Source organism: Hyaena hyaena, unplaced genomic scaffold (assembly GCF_003009895.1).
Source record: "Hyaena hyaena isolate Hyena2069 unplaced genomic scaffold, ASM300989v1 scaffold_169, whole genome shotgun sequence".
NCBI classification, from domain to species: Eukaryota; Metazoa; Chordata; class Mammalia; order Carnivora; family Hyaenidae; genus Hyaena; species Hyaena hyaena.
This window is the reverse complement of record NW_024080801.1, coordinates 2551578-2564403: the sequence shown is the minus strand read 5'-3', so window position 1 is coordinate 2564403 and position 12826 is coordinate 2551578. Positions and strand designations below refer to the sequence as shown.

At 42.9% G+C, this 12826-nt stretch overlaps 1 protein-coding gene across 4 annotated transcripts in view; it reads right to left on the bottom strand.

Annotated features, from left to right (window-relative positions):
- KHDRBS3 (KH RNA binding domain containing, signal transduction associated 3) overlaps positions 1-12826 on the bottom strand; it is a 187012-nt gene that overhangs the window by 113809 nt on the left and 60377 nt on the right. For 3 of the 4 annotated variants that reach the window (XM_039240212.1, XM_039240213.1, XM_039240214.1), the window contains exon 2: positions 8201-8319. In XM_039240212.1, coding sequence (XP_039096143.1) covers positions 8201-8319 — 119 coding nt within the window. Of the gene's footprint in view, positions 1-8200; positions 8320-8981; positions 9000-12826 lie in introns of those variants that run through there. The other variant, XM_039240216.1, reaches the window with a different exon arrangement.

Sequence of the window (12826 nt, the reverse complement as noted above, 5' to 3'; positions counted from 1 at the left end):
AACACAAGAGGGACCAGCTCCTAAACCTGAGTTCTGGCCTCTCTCTAATGGCTTCTCAGCATCAGGGTGTCCCTTGTTTCATGTAATTACATGTCAATTACTTGTCTTGATAAGATAAAAGTTCATCATTTGGTCCACGGTAGGAGTTTCTGCCATGCTACCCCCCAGGGCAGGGACTCCTAGACATGAGGGACTGTGCGTGTTCATACTTCCTGTGTCCAGCACCACCACCGTCTAGTGATTTTCAGTTGATCCAACCTGGTGGCCCTCATGGGGCCCAGAGACAAAACAGTCAGTACAGTAATATTTAAGACATGTAACTCAGTGATAAGACATTGCTACACACTCAAAATGAGTTTAGCTTTTGGCTTACCAACACACAGATCTATCTTCTGTCACTCCTCAGAACGTAAGCAGTGATATGATACAAGATTTACATGTAGCAATGCTTATTACAGACTTTGATTTCTAAATGTACTGTGTGGTGACCAAAGTACACATATGGTAGCATTTCTAGTCTTTCGACTGCAATGCAATCTGGGGGGGGGGGGGGGGGCTGTATATAACCAAATTTTGTGATTATTTATTTAGTTCAACAAAACAGTTGTAGTAATAATAATAACAAGCCCCCAAAACAACATGAGTAAATTCAAGAACCTTCAATTTGTGCCTGGCTGTTTACGGAGTCCACTTAGCAAATCTAAACCTAAGTTCAAGTGCTACTTTCCAGGTCAATAACCAAGAACTTTAAAGAGAGTAAGGGAAAATTACTACATAAGATTTGAAATTCCTTATAATGGTTTCTGAAAGCTATCAAATTTGCAAACATCAATTTAAGTAACTATCTAATTGGCATGACACCAGCATGTGTCACAAGATCCCAAGGGCCAGGCCAAGACCTCTGGGAAAGGAAGAAAGTAGCCCCAGCAGGTGCATCCCTCTATCTCTACTTACGACTGCATGGCCCTCGGTTCCCTGTGAGATGTGGGCTGTGGAGATGGCCGGAGAAGGCTGACACAGAAGGCAGTGTGAGGTGAAACAATGGCCTGATGGGCCAGTACCTCCCCTGAGGTTCTGGAGTCCAGGGTGGCCTTCCTACTTTACCATGGGGTCCTGAAAGTTAATGCATACCAGGAGGGACAATAATAGTGACTTATCACAAACACATGTGTCTTTAAGTAATTATTTTTAGTATCAGGTTTGCTTGCTGTCAACAAGTCTCAAAGTCCCTCCCTAGCCAGCCATGTTAATTTTGGTAATGGTGCTCATATATCAGGAACTAACACACACGTACATTATCACTTTATCTCTACAGGTAAACTAGCGACCGGACACCAAAAATAAACATTATTTTCACATAAATCCTCTGGAAAAAAAAGTCATATATGCCCCTGAAAATCAATTAGGAGTCACAGAAGAGGGAAGTTTTAACACACCAGTATGGCTGTCAAAATATTTACTACTGTGAGAAATTTTTAAACCTATCAAGATTTCTGTAGAACCGAAAATTTATGGATTTTTACTTGTCTGTAATGTGCTATAAGGGAAAAATGCAAACCAATTTCAAAAAAGAAGGTTTCCCTGCACTTTAATTCAAACTCCAGGAGGGAACATGTTTCTACAACTACTCTCTTTTCTCTCTCAAAGACCTGTAACTTAAGAGCTTCTGTGAAACAGCAAATATATCAATTTTAGAACAGGCACCCAATAGGAAAACGTTCAATGTAACAAACCATGTTGATGAACATAATGCTACTTGCAAACAATATGTATGTATTAGAATGCTTAGGGATTAAACAACAACTACCAGATTAAGAAAATAAATCTGTATTAAACTTTTAACTGAAACTGTCAGAATTGAACTCAGGGCACTAAATCTTAACAATCATAGAGCAAAGGCATCTCCCGAATTAACGGTGTCAGGATCATTTCTTCCCCAAAACAGAAATATTTTTTATCCCAATTATAAAAGTTGCACCAAACTGTTGACCATTAACCGATAGAAACACGTAAAGCGGGAAACACACATAACCTATCCTCTGGGAAAACAACTGATAAGTCAGGTTGTTGTTTTTTTCCAAATAATTGTCCAAATGTGTTATTACCTGCTTTACACGTCGCTCTGTCTTTTTCTCACTCAACACTGTCACAGACAACCTGCCGCAGCGGTAGAGCGTGTAGGCGTGTGTACTGCCACAAAGAGATGTGTTTAACTTCAGCTCGCAGCTCACTTTTCCAAGTGGTTCGCGCGACTTCCGCCCCCGCACGACTCTGCACGCGGCGTGCCCTGTCCTCAAACAAGCCCACCTCGTCCTCTGTTCCTTCCTGTCCGAGCTCCGCAAACCTTGCTGGCCGACCCGACCCCACACTCGGCTCCCCGATCACTTTACCTATAAATCCCCTGCATGTCGTGCTGAAAGGAACCTCCTGAGCCAAATAAAATGGCTTTGCACTTCGCAACTGGCCTCTGCCCTGTGTGCGCCTGCCATGGCCGGCCCTCGGCCTCGCCCCATCCTGCTCCTGAGCCCAGCCCAGCGAGCTCCTCCGGGGAGGCTGCTGTGAGAGTGCCAGCGGGATCGCCCACTCCGTCCCCCCCCAGGAGCACCCCGACACTGCCCGCACGCTGCACTGCGACGCTGAGCTGTGCGTCTGCGCTCCCCGCAATGCGGAGCGCCCTGTGTGGGGCAAAGAAACATGTCACACTTCTGTTTTCCCGGGACAGTAACTGGCTCACAGAAGACCCTCAACAAATATTAGACATGTGAGTGGATGCACGGATTGGATGAGGAATGAGACAGAACAACAGGAGAGGAACATAAAATCTACACCACAAAGCATCCATTGGTTCTTAAAGGCAACTACCCTGTTCCGATGGTGATTTGGCACTTATGTCCTCTCTAGTCACTGCTCAGCACCAAGGGTAAGGGGTTTATCTGCAGAAGACTCTGGATAACAATTTCTACAGCATTAAGTCTTAAAAAAACCAACAACAACCCATAAAAGAGTGTTTACTTTGAGTTTCACACTTTACAAGCTCCGCCATATAACTCAGGAGAGTGACTGTGCTTCAGCTCTGAGTATGACAAGGCTTGCGTCCAGTGCCGTTCCCTGGAGGAGCAGTGGGAGTGGTTCGTGAGGAGAAAACATTCAGCTGATGGAAATCCTCTGATCAGATGGAGTTTCACAAGCAGCACTTCTGTCCCACCCAGAGGTGGAAGGTGTGCAGCAACCTGGGCCGCACACCAAGCTGGGCTGCGGCCTCTGCCTAAGGAAGGCCAGCCTCCTCTGGCCCCATCTACTCGCCGACACCAGCGTGAGAGCCTTTTCTAGGAGCTGCTGTGAGTGCTGCACTAGCCTGCACAGAAGCCTGGCTTGAAGCCACTGTGCTCGGCTGTGCTGAGCAGGAATCTCTTCCCTTGGCATTTGGAAGCAGTGGACCGAGCAGCCTACTTCAGGTCTTGGAAGTACTAGAAACAGACTGCTCTCTGTCAGATGCAGAAATTCTAACTTGTCCTGCCCACCCTCATCAAAGCCGACAGTGAGGAATAGCACTTGAGATTTTACTTCACATACTTTATTCAACTCACATACAATAAAGTATTAATCCCACATTAATCATCTACTAGACTACGAACTATTTAAAGACAGGGAGAGTCTGTTCCTCTTTTTATCTTCTGCATATTGAGCACCTAGTGCATTGAGCAGAGTGATCAATTTATAAAGGTTTCCATGAGCCAGGTTTTGTTTAGTAATGAGTCTGTTTATGAAATGTTCACAGCGTAGTTTTCTCTTTACTAAAACTGTACTTGCAGTTGTGCGAACATGGCTGTGTAGCTTCCTAGCAGGCTGAGCGTCTGTGTCGTTACACAACACGCATTTAATATCATATCACATCATACTACTGTTAACAAGTAGAAATTCTTAAACTCTAAACAAAATACAAACACCAATTATCTGAAGCCTCTGGAGAAGGATCAAAAACAAGAGGACTCTGAAAGGGAGTCAAAACTTGGAAGAAGGGAAGGGCCTGGGCACATCTACTGACTTTAGAGTCTGTGGCCTGAACTGCAGAGTCTGAGGCAAGCACAGTGCAGAAATGTGAGGGAGGGAGATGAGGAAAGGCAGCCAGAGATGAGGAGCCTCCAAGTTTGTGCAAAAATGCGCCCAAATCTCTGATGACCCCAGCACCGTGTGTGCCAAAAACAAACAAAAAAGTCAAACTAAGAACAGAACGGAACTGAGATCTGCACGCTACCCAACAAGTCTGCAATATGGATCCAAAATTACCAACATTCCCCAAGAAACAGAATTTTTGTAGTCCAGAGTTTTGACTACGTAATACTCACAACACCCAATATACAATCCAAAACTACTCACATGCAAAAAAGTGTTAACAGTATGACTCATTATCAAGATAAAAGTTTATCAATTCAGGTCAAATCCAAGATGAATACGATTTTTGAATTGGAGGCTTTAAAGCATCTATGTTAACTGTGCTCAATAACACAAAATAACGTAACATCTGGAATGAATAAAAAACAGAAAATCCCAGCAGAGAAAATTTTTATAGACACGTTTATATATGAATCAAATAAAACATTCTGAAACAGATCATTATAATAATTGATATAAAATTTATCTGATGGGCTTCACAGAAAAACAAAGATAACATAGGAGACAACCCATGATTTTAAGATACAGCAGTAGAAATCCAATCTGAAGAATGGGGGATGGGTGGGGGGAACCCATAATAAAAGAAGAAAAAGCCACAGGAACAATTTTGAGAATATCAAAAGATTGAATATATATGTAATTGGTCTCCAAAGATGGGGAGAGAAAGGGCCATAAAAAAAGTATTTGAAAAAGTAATAGCTAAAATATTCTGATGAAATGGACAAATCCCTTTGGGGGGAGAAAGATCACAAAAGATTAAATAGGAAATCTCATTAGTGCCATGTTAATTAAAGACACTGAACTATAGGGCGCCTGGGTGGCTCAGGCAGTTGAGCATTTGACTTCAGCTCAGGTCATGAGCTGCAGTTTGTGGCTTCGAACACCACATGGGGCTCTGTGCTGACAGCTCAGAGCCTGGAGCCTGCTTTGGATTGTGTCTTCAGCTCACACTGTCTCTCTTTCAAAAATAAATAAACGTTAAAAAAAAAATTTAAAGACACTGACCTTATTATCAAACTTCAGGCCCATATGGTCTCACTGCTGAATTCTATCAGTGAGGACAAAATAGAACAAAACTAACAGATATTCTTTGGGGAGAGAGAAGGGGAGGGGAGGGGAGGGAAGAAAGAGGAAAGGAAGGGGAAGGGAAGGGGAAGGGGAAGGGGAAGGGGAAGGGAAGGGAAGGGAAGGGAAGGGAAGGGAAGGGAAGAAAGGGAAAGAAAGGGAAAGAAAAGGAAAGAAAGGAAAAGAAAAGAAAAGAAAAGAAAAGAAAAGAAAAGAAAAGAAAAGAAAAGAAAAGAAAAGAAAGGAAAGGAAAGGAAAGGAAAGGAAAGGAAAGGAAAGGAAAGGAAAAGAAAAGAACAGAAAAGAAAAGAAAAGAAAAGAAAAAAGAGGAAAAGAAAGGAAAGGATGTCCCACTTTATAAAAACAGTGTAACACTAATATCAAAAAGAAAAAGAAAAAGAAAGGAGCACTTCTCACTTTATGAATCTGGCATAACACTAATATCAAAATCTGACAAAGTTGTCATATGTGAAAAAAAAAATAGGCCAGTATTGCTCATGAACACAGATGCACTTGAATCCAACAATATATAAAAGAGATAGACAATACTAAGTAGGGTTTACTCAGGAATGTAAAGGTGGTTTAATTTAGACAATCAATCAATAAGATTCACTACATTAACAGTGTAGAGGAATAGCATTCTGTGTTCATTCCAACAGACGTAGAAAAGGCATTTGATGGAATTCATCACCTACTCAGCATCACATCTCTCAGCAAAACTGAGAGAGAAGGAGACTCCCTCCACCTACAAAAGTCCCATGGCTGCTTACTGCTCTCTACTTCGGGAAAAAAGAGAGAAGGTCTAATCCCACTCTTTGTCCTCAAGTATTAGACAGAGATACTACTAACCAATATAATGATGCAAGCTAAATAAATGTAAGCCTAAAAACTAGAAGGAAAGTAAACTTTATGCAGGTGATAAGATTATGCACGTAGCCTATCCTAGTGTGTCCATAAAACAACTCACTAAAACAAGTGAATTCAGCAAGGAAGCAGAATACAAGGTGATTTTACAAAGGTTTACATTAGAAGGGGAAAATTAGAAAATAAAAATTTTAAATATTCATCAAAAAACATAAAATATTTAAGAATAAATTAAAAACAAATAAGACCTTTATCTGAAAAGTACAAAATGCTCCTGACAGACATTAAAAATCTACAAATGGAAAGATAAACCATCTCCAGGAACTGAAGATTCAATGTTGTTAACATGTCCTATCTCCATAATCAATCAACACATATAGTGTAGCTGCAATCATTATCCCAGCAGAGTGTTTTGTGAAAATTAATGAAATAATTCTTAACCTTACGTGGGACTGCCAAGGACCTATAATCCGAGCTACTCTGAAAATAGAAGGACGAAGTGGAACAGGCCACGGTACTTCACTTCACGTCTTACTACAAAAAGCTACGGTGATGGAGCCAGTAGAAAAGTGGTGTAATGATCCATGAACACATGACCGACGTGAAAAAGACCCTCCCTTACACAGTCCTACGATTTTCGTCAAAAGTACCAACACAGTCAGTGGGAGGAAAACATCTCTGAAACAACGGTACTGGAAAACCAGATATCCGTACGAAGAGAACTTCTGACCTTTTAGTATCACAACATACACATAATTCCCAATGTATCACAGACCTAAAAGGAAAAGCTATAATGGTAAAGCTTTAGAGGAAACACAGGAGACCAGCTCTATAGCTTAAAGACAACTCTAACATTTCTTTGAGGTTGCCCATTTGTTAGTTGACAGAAGGCCATAATCATAAAAGGAAAGGAAAAACGTGATATATTAGATATCATCAAATTAATAACTTCTGCAGCTCACAAAACACTATGAAGAAAATAACGGGAAAGCCAGACTGAGCCAAATACTCACAACATATCTAACAAAAGGCTTATATCCAGGATATATAAGAAAGCTCCCACAAACTCAATGATGAGAAGACATGCATCCCACTTACAAATAGGCAAGGACCCAAAAAGACACTTCAAAATAGAAGATGGACAGGGGTGCGTGGGTGGCTCAGTCAACTAAGTGTCCCACTCTTGATCTCAGCTCGGGTCATGATCTCACGGTTCATGGGATCAGGCCCCACGTGGGCCCTGCATTGACAGTGTGGAGCCTGCTTGGGATTCTCTCTCTCCCTCTCTCCCTGCTCACATGTTCTCTCTTTCAAAACAAGTGCGTAGTAATTTAAATCTTAAGTATTTACTTAAAAGAAATAAAAACATATCGTCACAAAATGTATGAAAACCTGTATGGAAATGTTCACAGCAATTTAGTCTATCATTCATTTGCAATGAGTAAGTAAATTGTGGCATATTCAGGTAACGGACTACTATTTGACAATCAAAAGAAATGAACTACTGACATATATAAACAGTATGCATAAATCATGTACATGAACTCTCAAAAGAAAGAAAAACAGGATAGAGTATCAACATATCAAGTCAAGCCCAATCTAAAATGATCAAGATCTCAGAATCAGATAGAGACTTTAAAGCACCTATTATAATCATGCTGAATGACACAGCACTCGCAATAAACGAAAAATATTTTTCTAGAACAGAGAAGTAGTGTAGATAATATTTTGTGTTTAAACCCTATGCTAAGCATTTACTATGAATAATCTCATTTAATTCTTAACTATCCAGCCTCATCTTACAAATGAAGGAACTAAAGTAGAAAGATTAGTTACATGGGTCGTCCTAAGTCACATTACTAGCATGACTCAGAAACACACTTTAGGGCTCCTTAACTCATACTACAGTCAAACAGAAAAGATAAGATTACTAAAGAAGTTTTTAATTAACTTTAAAAGTTCTCTGTGTTGGTGTGAGGTGGGGGAGGGCTAGGCTACATACGGGAAGACGCCTCAAGAAAATATCCAACAGAACATAAATTAAACATCTGCTCCCTTGGGATCAGGCTTATGGCACCTGCAGACCTCACGGTCTTACCTTAGGGAACTGCTTTACAGGAATTAACACTTTCTGTCCCAGCTTCATGTTCTTATTAATCACCACATCGATGTACTTTTCTTCGTCCTTGCCTTCTCCTTTCTGAAACTTTTCTATTTCTGCGGAGGAAAAAAAATAACCATGAAGTACGTGACTTAGAACCCCGAGGTTGGGAGTTCTCACTAGCTCTGTTGTGGCATGAAATCAAATACAGAAATACGGACTGTCGGATCAACAGGAGTTTTTCAAGTAAGGACACGTTCCCCACGTTACCAGTCGTTCCTCACCAGTCCAGGAGGGAAAAGGCCTAAGCCATGGCTCTGCGAAGCCCAATCTCAACAGCCCAGGCTAATGAAGGGAGCAATGAACCAGCTATAAAACAGACACAAACAAAAGCAAGTTTCTGGGGGTTTCTGGAATCCTAGCCAGAGGCTCCTCAAATGGCGAAGAAGTCGGAGAGTACTCTCCGTTCAGGGTCACAAGGTCCTGACCCCGCCTGGCTCTCCAGGGTTTACACCGGCAGGAACTGATTCCTCGGCATTAAAAGCCCCAGACAGCTTGTCCGTGGACGTCCCCAAACCAAATCTACCCTCCTCATAAGTGACACCGATCAACGACACACTCAGGTCTTCGCTAACATTCCTTTCTCTACTTATTAACGTTATTATTTCAATTTCAGACATGCCCGTCTAGATTCAGCCACATCAAATACTATTTTTCATGTGTGACTAAACCTTTCACCGATGGGGCAGGAGGGGAAGAACCATCACTGGACACTCACAAAACACTTGCTGCGACTCCTAGGTGACAAGGAAACCGGGTACCTCTGTGCTGCATCTGTTACCGACAAGGTTTGTGCCCTCCATTCACGTGCTGAAACCCTCAGCCCCGAGGTGAGGGTCCCAGGAGGCGGGGCTCTAGGGAAGTGCGGGGTTCAGGGGGGTGGCGCCCTCACGAAAAGGATTAGCGCCTTATAAAAAGGAGCCCCCACAGCTCTTCCACCCCAACCGCCACACGAGGACACAGCAGGAAGACTGCTGGCTACGAACCGGGAAATGAGTTGTCACATGACACGGACTCTCAGGCATCCTGATCTTGGACTTCCAGCTTCTAGACCGTGAGAAATAAACTTCCGCTGTTTCTAAGCTCCCCGGCCTGTGGTGTTCTGCTCTACAGCCCAAGGGGACCAAGATGTTCTCCCCCTGGCACACAAACTGCAATTACGTAAAAATCTGCCCCTTCGTTCAACAAACATCTACCACTAAGCACACGCTCTGTATACCTTTCAGATCCTGGAAAATATCAGCATGCGGTTTTCTCGTGTTGTTGCCGGGAGCGCCTGGCTGTGTCAGAGGAACACCACCGGGTGCTTGAACGAGTGTTGGGTGAGTGTGCACACGCACTGTCCCCCCCACACACCGACCACAGCATACCCAAGTTCAAGGAAGAGAAGCACAGCATGGAGAGGGTCCGAAGCCGGCGTCAGGTGTACAAAGGGGCACGCACATTCATGCACTGTGCTTGCTGGCTAGGAAGACTCGAATTTAAAACATGCCGCATTCAAGACATAGCTCAGTCCTCACAAGAGATGGCACGCGGGAAGTTCAGAAAGGTTATTTTGCTAATAATAAACGGCAAAGGTAGGATTCCTCTCCAGGGCTGTCTGACTAGAAGGATGGTGTGCCACTGCGGTCTCGCCCACCGGTTTCACATCATCTAGGACAGAGAGTAAGATCTTCGTGACACCTTAGGGTGCATGGAGGGTCTGCCTACATCTTCAGGCTGCAGTCACCACTACAGAGCCTGTGGCAGTGATGCCTCTGCTGGTAATTGTCCGTGCACCCACCCCTCATTCCACTCCCAGCACTCAACCCCCGACTGTCTTACTCGTATTCAGAGTCAGACGTTGAGCTCTCGCCTCCACACTGACAGTCTTGACACCTATCACGACAGTTCTGAATAAAGTCTTCCTCACCATTTTAACAAGTGTCAGAAGAATTCTTTCTTTAACAGCGCATGGTAGAAAGTCAGTATATATGTGAGATGTAACGAAAAATATGTATTTGGCCTTTGTCCTGGGTTCCTGCCACAGACCTCCTAAAACCCTACAAATTTCCTGAGTAATGGGGGTGCCTTTTATCATTCCTAACAAGCCCCTTTCAGCCATACCTGCCTTTACTAAGCGCTAACAAGATGGCGCTTGGAGCAAAAGGGGGCTGGTTGCCAGAAAAACCAACCACGTGCAACACCAAGCAGGTGCTAAGCTAACACAGTCAGCACTCCCACCTGTGGGCACAGAAGAGGGGCTCAAAGCTGAGTTCAATCATCAGTGACCGACGATTTAATCAATTGCATCCACAGAATGTATGCTGTAAAACCCCTCAACTACAGAATGTGGGGAGCTTCTGGGCTGGTGGACATATCCCCGTGCAGGAGGGTGGTGCGCCTACAGAGGGCGTGGGAACTCCCTGTGCTCCCCCAACACCTTCCCCAGAACTCCTCCTTCTGTTGGGCTGTTCCTGACTTGTATCCTTTACCACAACGGTGAGTAAAATGCTTCCTGAGGGGCGCCTGGGTGGCTTAGTCGGTTAAGCGTCCGACTTTCGCTTAGGTCATGATCTCGCGGTTCGTGGGTTCGAGCCCCGCGTCGGGCTCTGTGCTGACTGCCAGCTCAGAGCCTGGAGCCTGTTTCAGAGTCTGTGTCTCCCTCTCTCTCTGACCCTCCCCTGCTCACGCTGTCTCTCTCTCTCCTAGAAATAAATTTTAAAAATATGAAAAAAAAATGCTTCCTGAGTCCTGTGAGTCACTCTAGCAAATTATCCAACCCGAAGACAGGTCATGGACGTCCCTAACCTGCAGCTCGTCAGACGGCAGTGTGGGTGGCCTGTGCACCGCACCTGCAGCTGATGTCTGAAGCGGGGGTGTCTGGGGGAACGCAGGCCCCATTCTGTGCGGTCTGCCCTAACTCCAGGAGTCAGTGTCAGAACTGAATTGCATTGAACTGCTGGACACACAGTTGGTGCTGGCAAATCAACTGGTGTCAGGAAACACTATACAAGAGGGATTAAGCTTGACCGGGAGCAGGACAGGCGCAAGCAGGAATGGTCCTGATGATAAAAAGAATGACGGAGAGACAGGAAAAGATGTCAGCTCTGCAGCTTCTGACCAAGGCGTCCAAGAATCAAGATAAATACTATGAATACTGCAAATAAACTGAGTGATTGTTTTTCTGCCTTCTTGCATCATTCTATATTTTGATCCTGAAAACTGATTCTAAACAGAATCTGTATGGGAACGATGTGCATTAAAATAGACGGATGTGAAATGCAATGACTTACTTAGATGATTCTTGTTAATTGCTGTTGAAAACACCTTTTAAGAGTACTTTTGACTTTTTTCTATAAAAGTAAAATACACACATGGTAAAAATGTACAACAGCACAACAGGATATAAAATGAAAAGGTTTCTCCTATACCAATACTCCAGAAGCAATGATTGTAACAATTTTATATACTCTTCAGAAATCTTCCATGGATAAACGCATGTGCATATCCACATATGCACACACACACGCAGACACACGTACACATACACACGTGCACACACACACGGATGCATACACACACGCCCATGGGGTTTGGAAACCATAGAAGTACCAGTGCAATAAGCAAACCTAGTTTTGTTTTCCTTAGTAAATAACAATAAGTCACACTTCATCTGCTCCATCGAGTATAACAATTCATGACTTCAGCTTTAATTAGAAGCAAATTCATTCTACATTTTTACTTATGCATTTATGGTATAATTGGAAATGCCTTTAGCATACAAGATTCAACAAAATTAGATATACTGAAACTTTGTAGAAAGAAAACAAAGAAAATTTAATGAACATAAATGTTCGTTAATATAAAAGTCATTACCTATTTTTTAATGTTTATTTATTTTTGAGAGAGAGGGACAGAGACAGCGAGCATGAGTAGGGAAAGGGCAGAGAGAGAGGGAGACACAGAATACTAAGCAGACTCCACACCGTCAGCACAGACTCAACGTGGGGCTCAAACTCACAAACCATAAGATCATGATCTGAGCTAAAGTCAGACGTTTAACTGACTGAGCTACCCAGGCACCCTGTAATTACCTATTTTCAAATAACACTGCATTTTTTTGATTTTTGAAAAAGATAGCAGGCATAATATATAATTTCACAATTAACATTCAAACTTTATTCCTTTTTTTTCCTTAATGATTTATTTCTGAGAGAGAGAGAAAGAGAGAGTGAGAGAGAGTGTGTGTAAGCAGGGGAGGGTCAGAGAGAGAGGGGGACACAGAATATGAAGCAGGCTCCAGGCTCTGAGCTAGCTGTTAGCACAGAGCCCAATGCGGGGCTCGAACCCTGGAGCTGTGAGATCATGAACTGAGCCGAAGTCGGAAGCTTTAACGAACTGAGCCACCCAGGTGCCCCTCCTTGCATCAATGATATATTTTAAGCACCACGTAAAATCATAAGGTTAAAAAAATTAGAAAAAAAATATATTTTACAACATATTGATGTGAAAGTTTGAGATACACCTATGGTTTTGAAAAGGAAAATAAAAATTAAAAAACATATAAAAGATATCTAATTT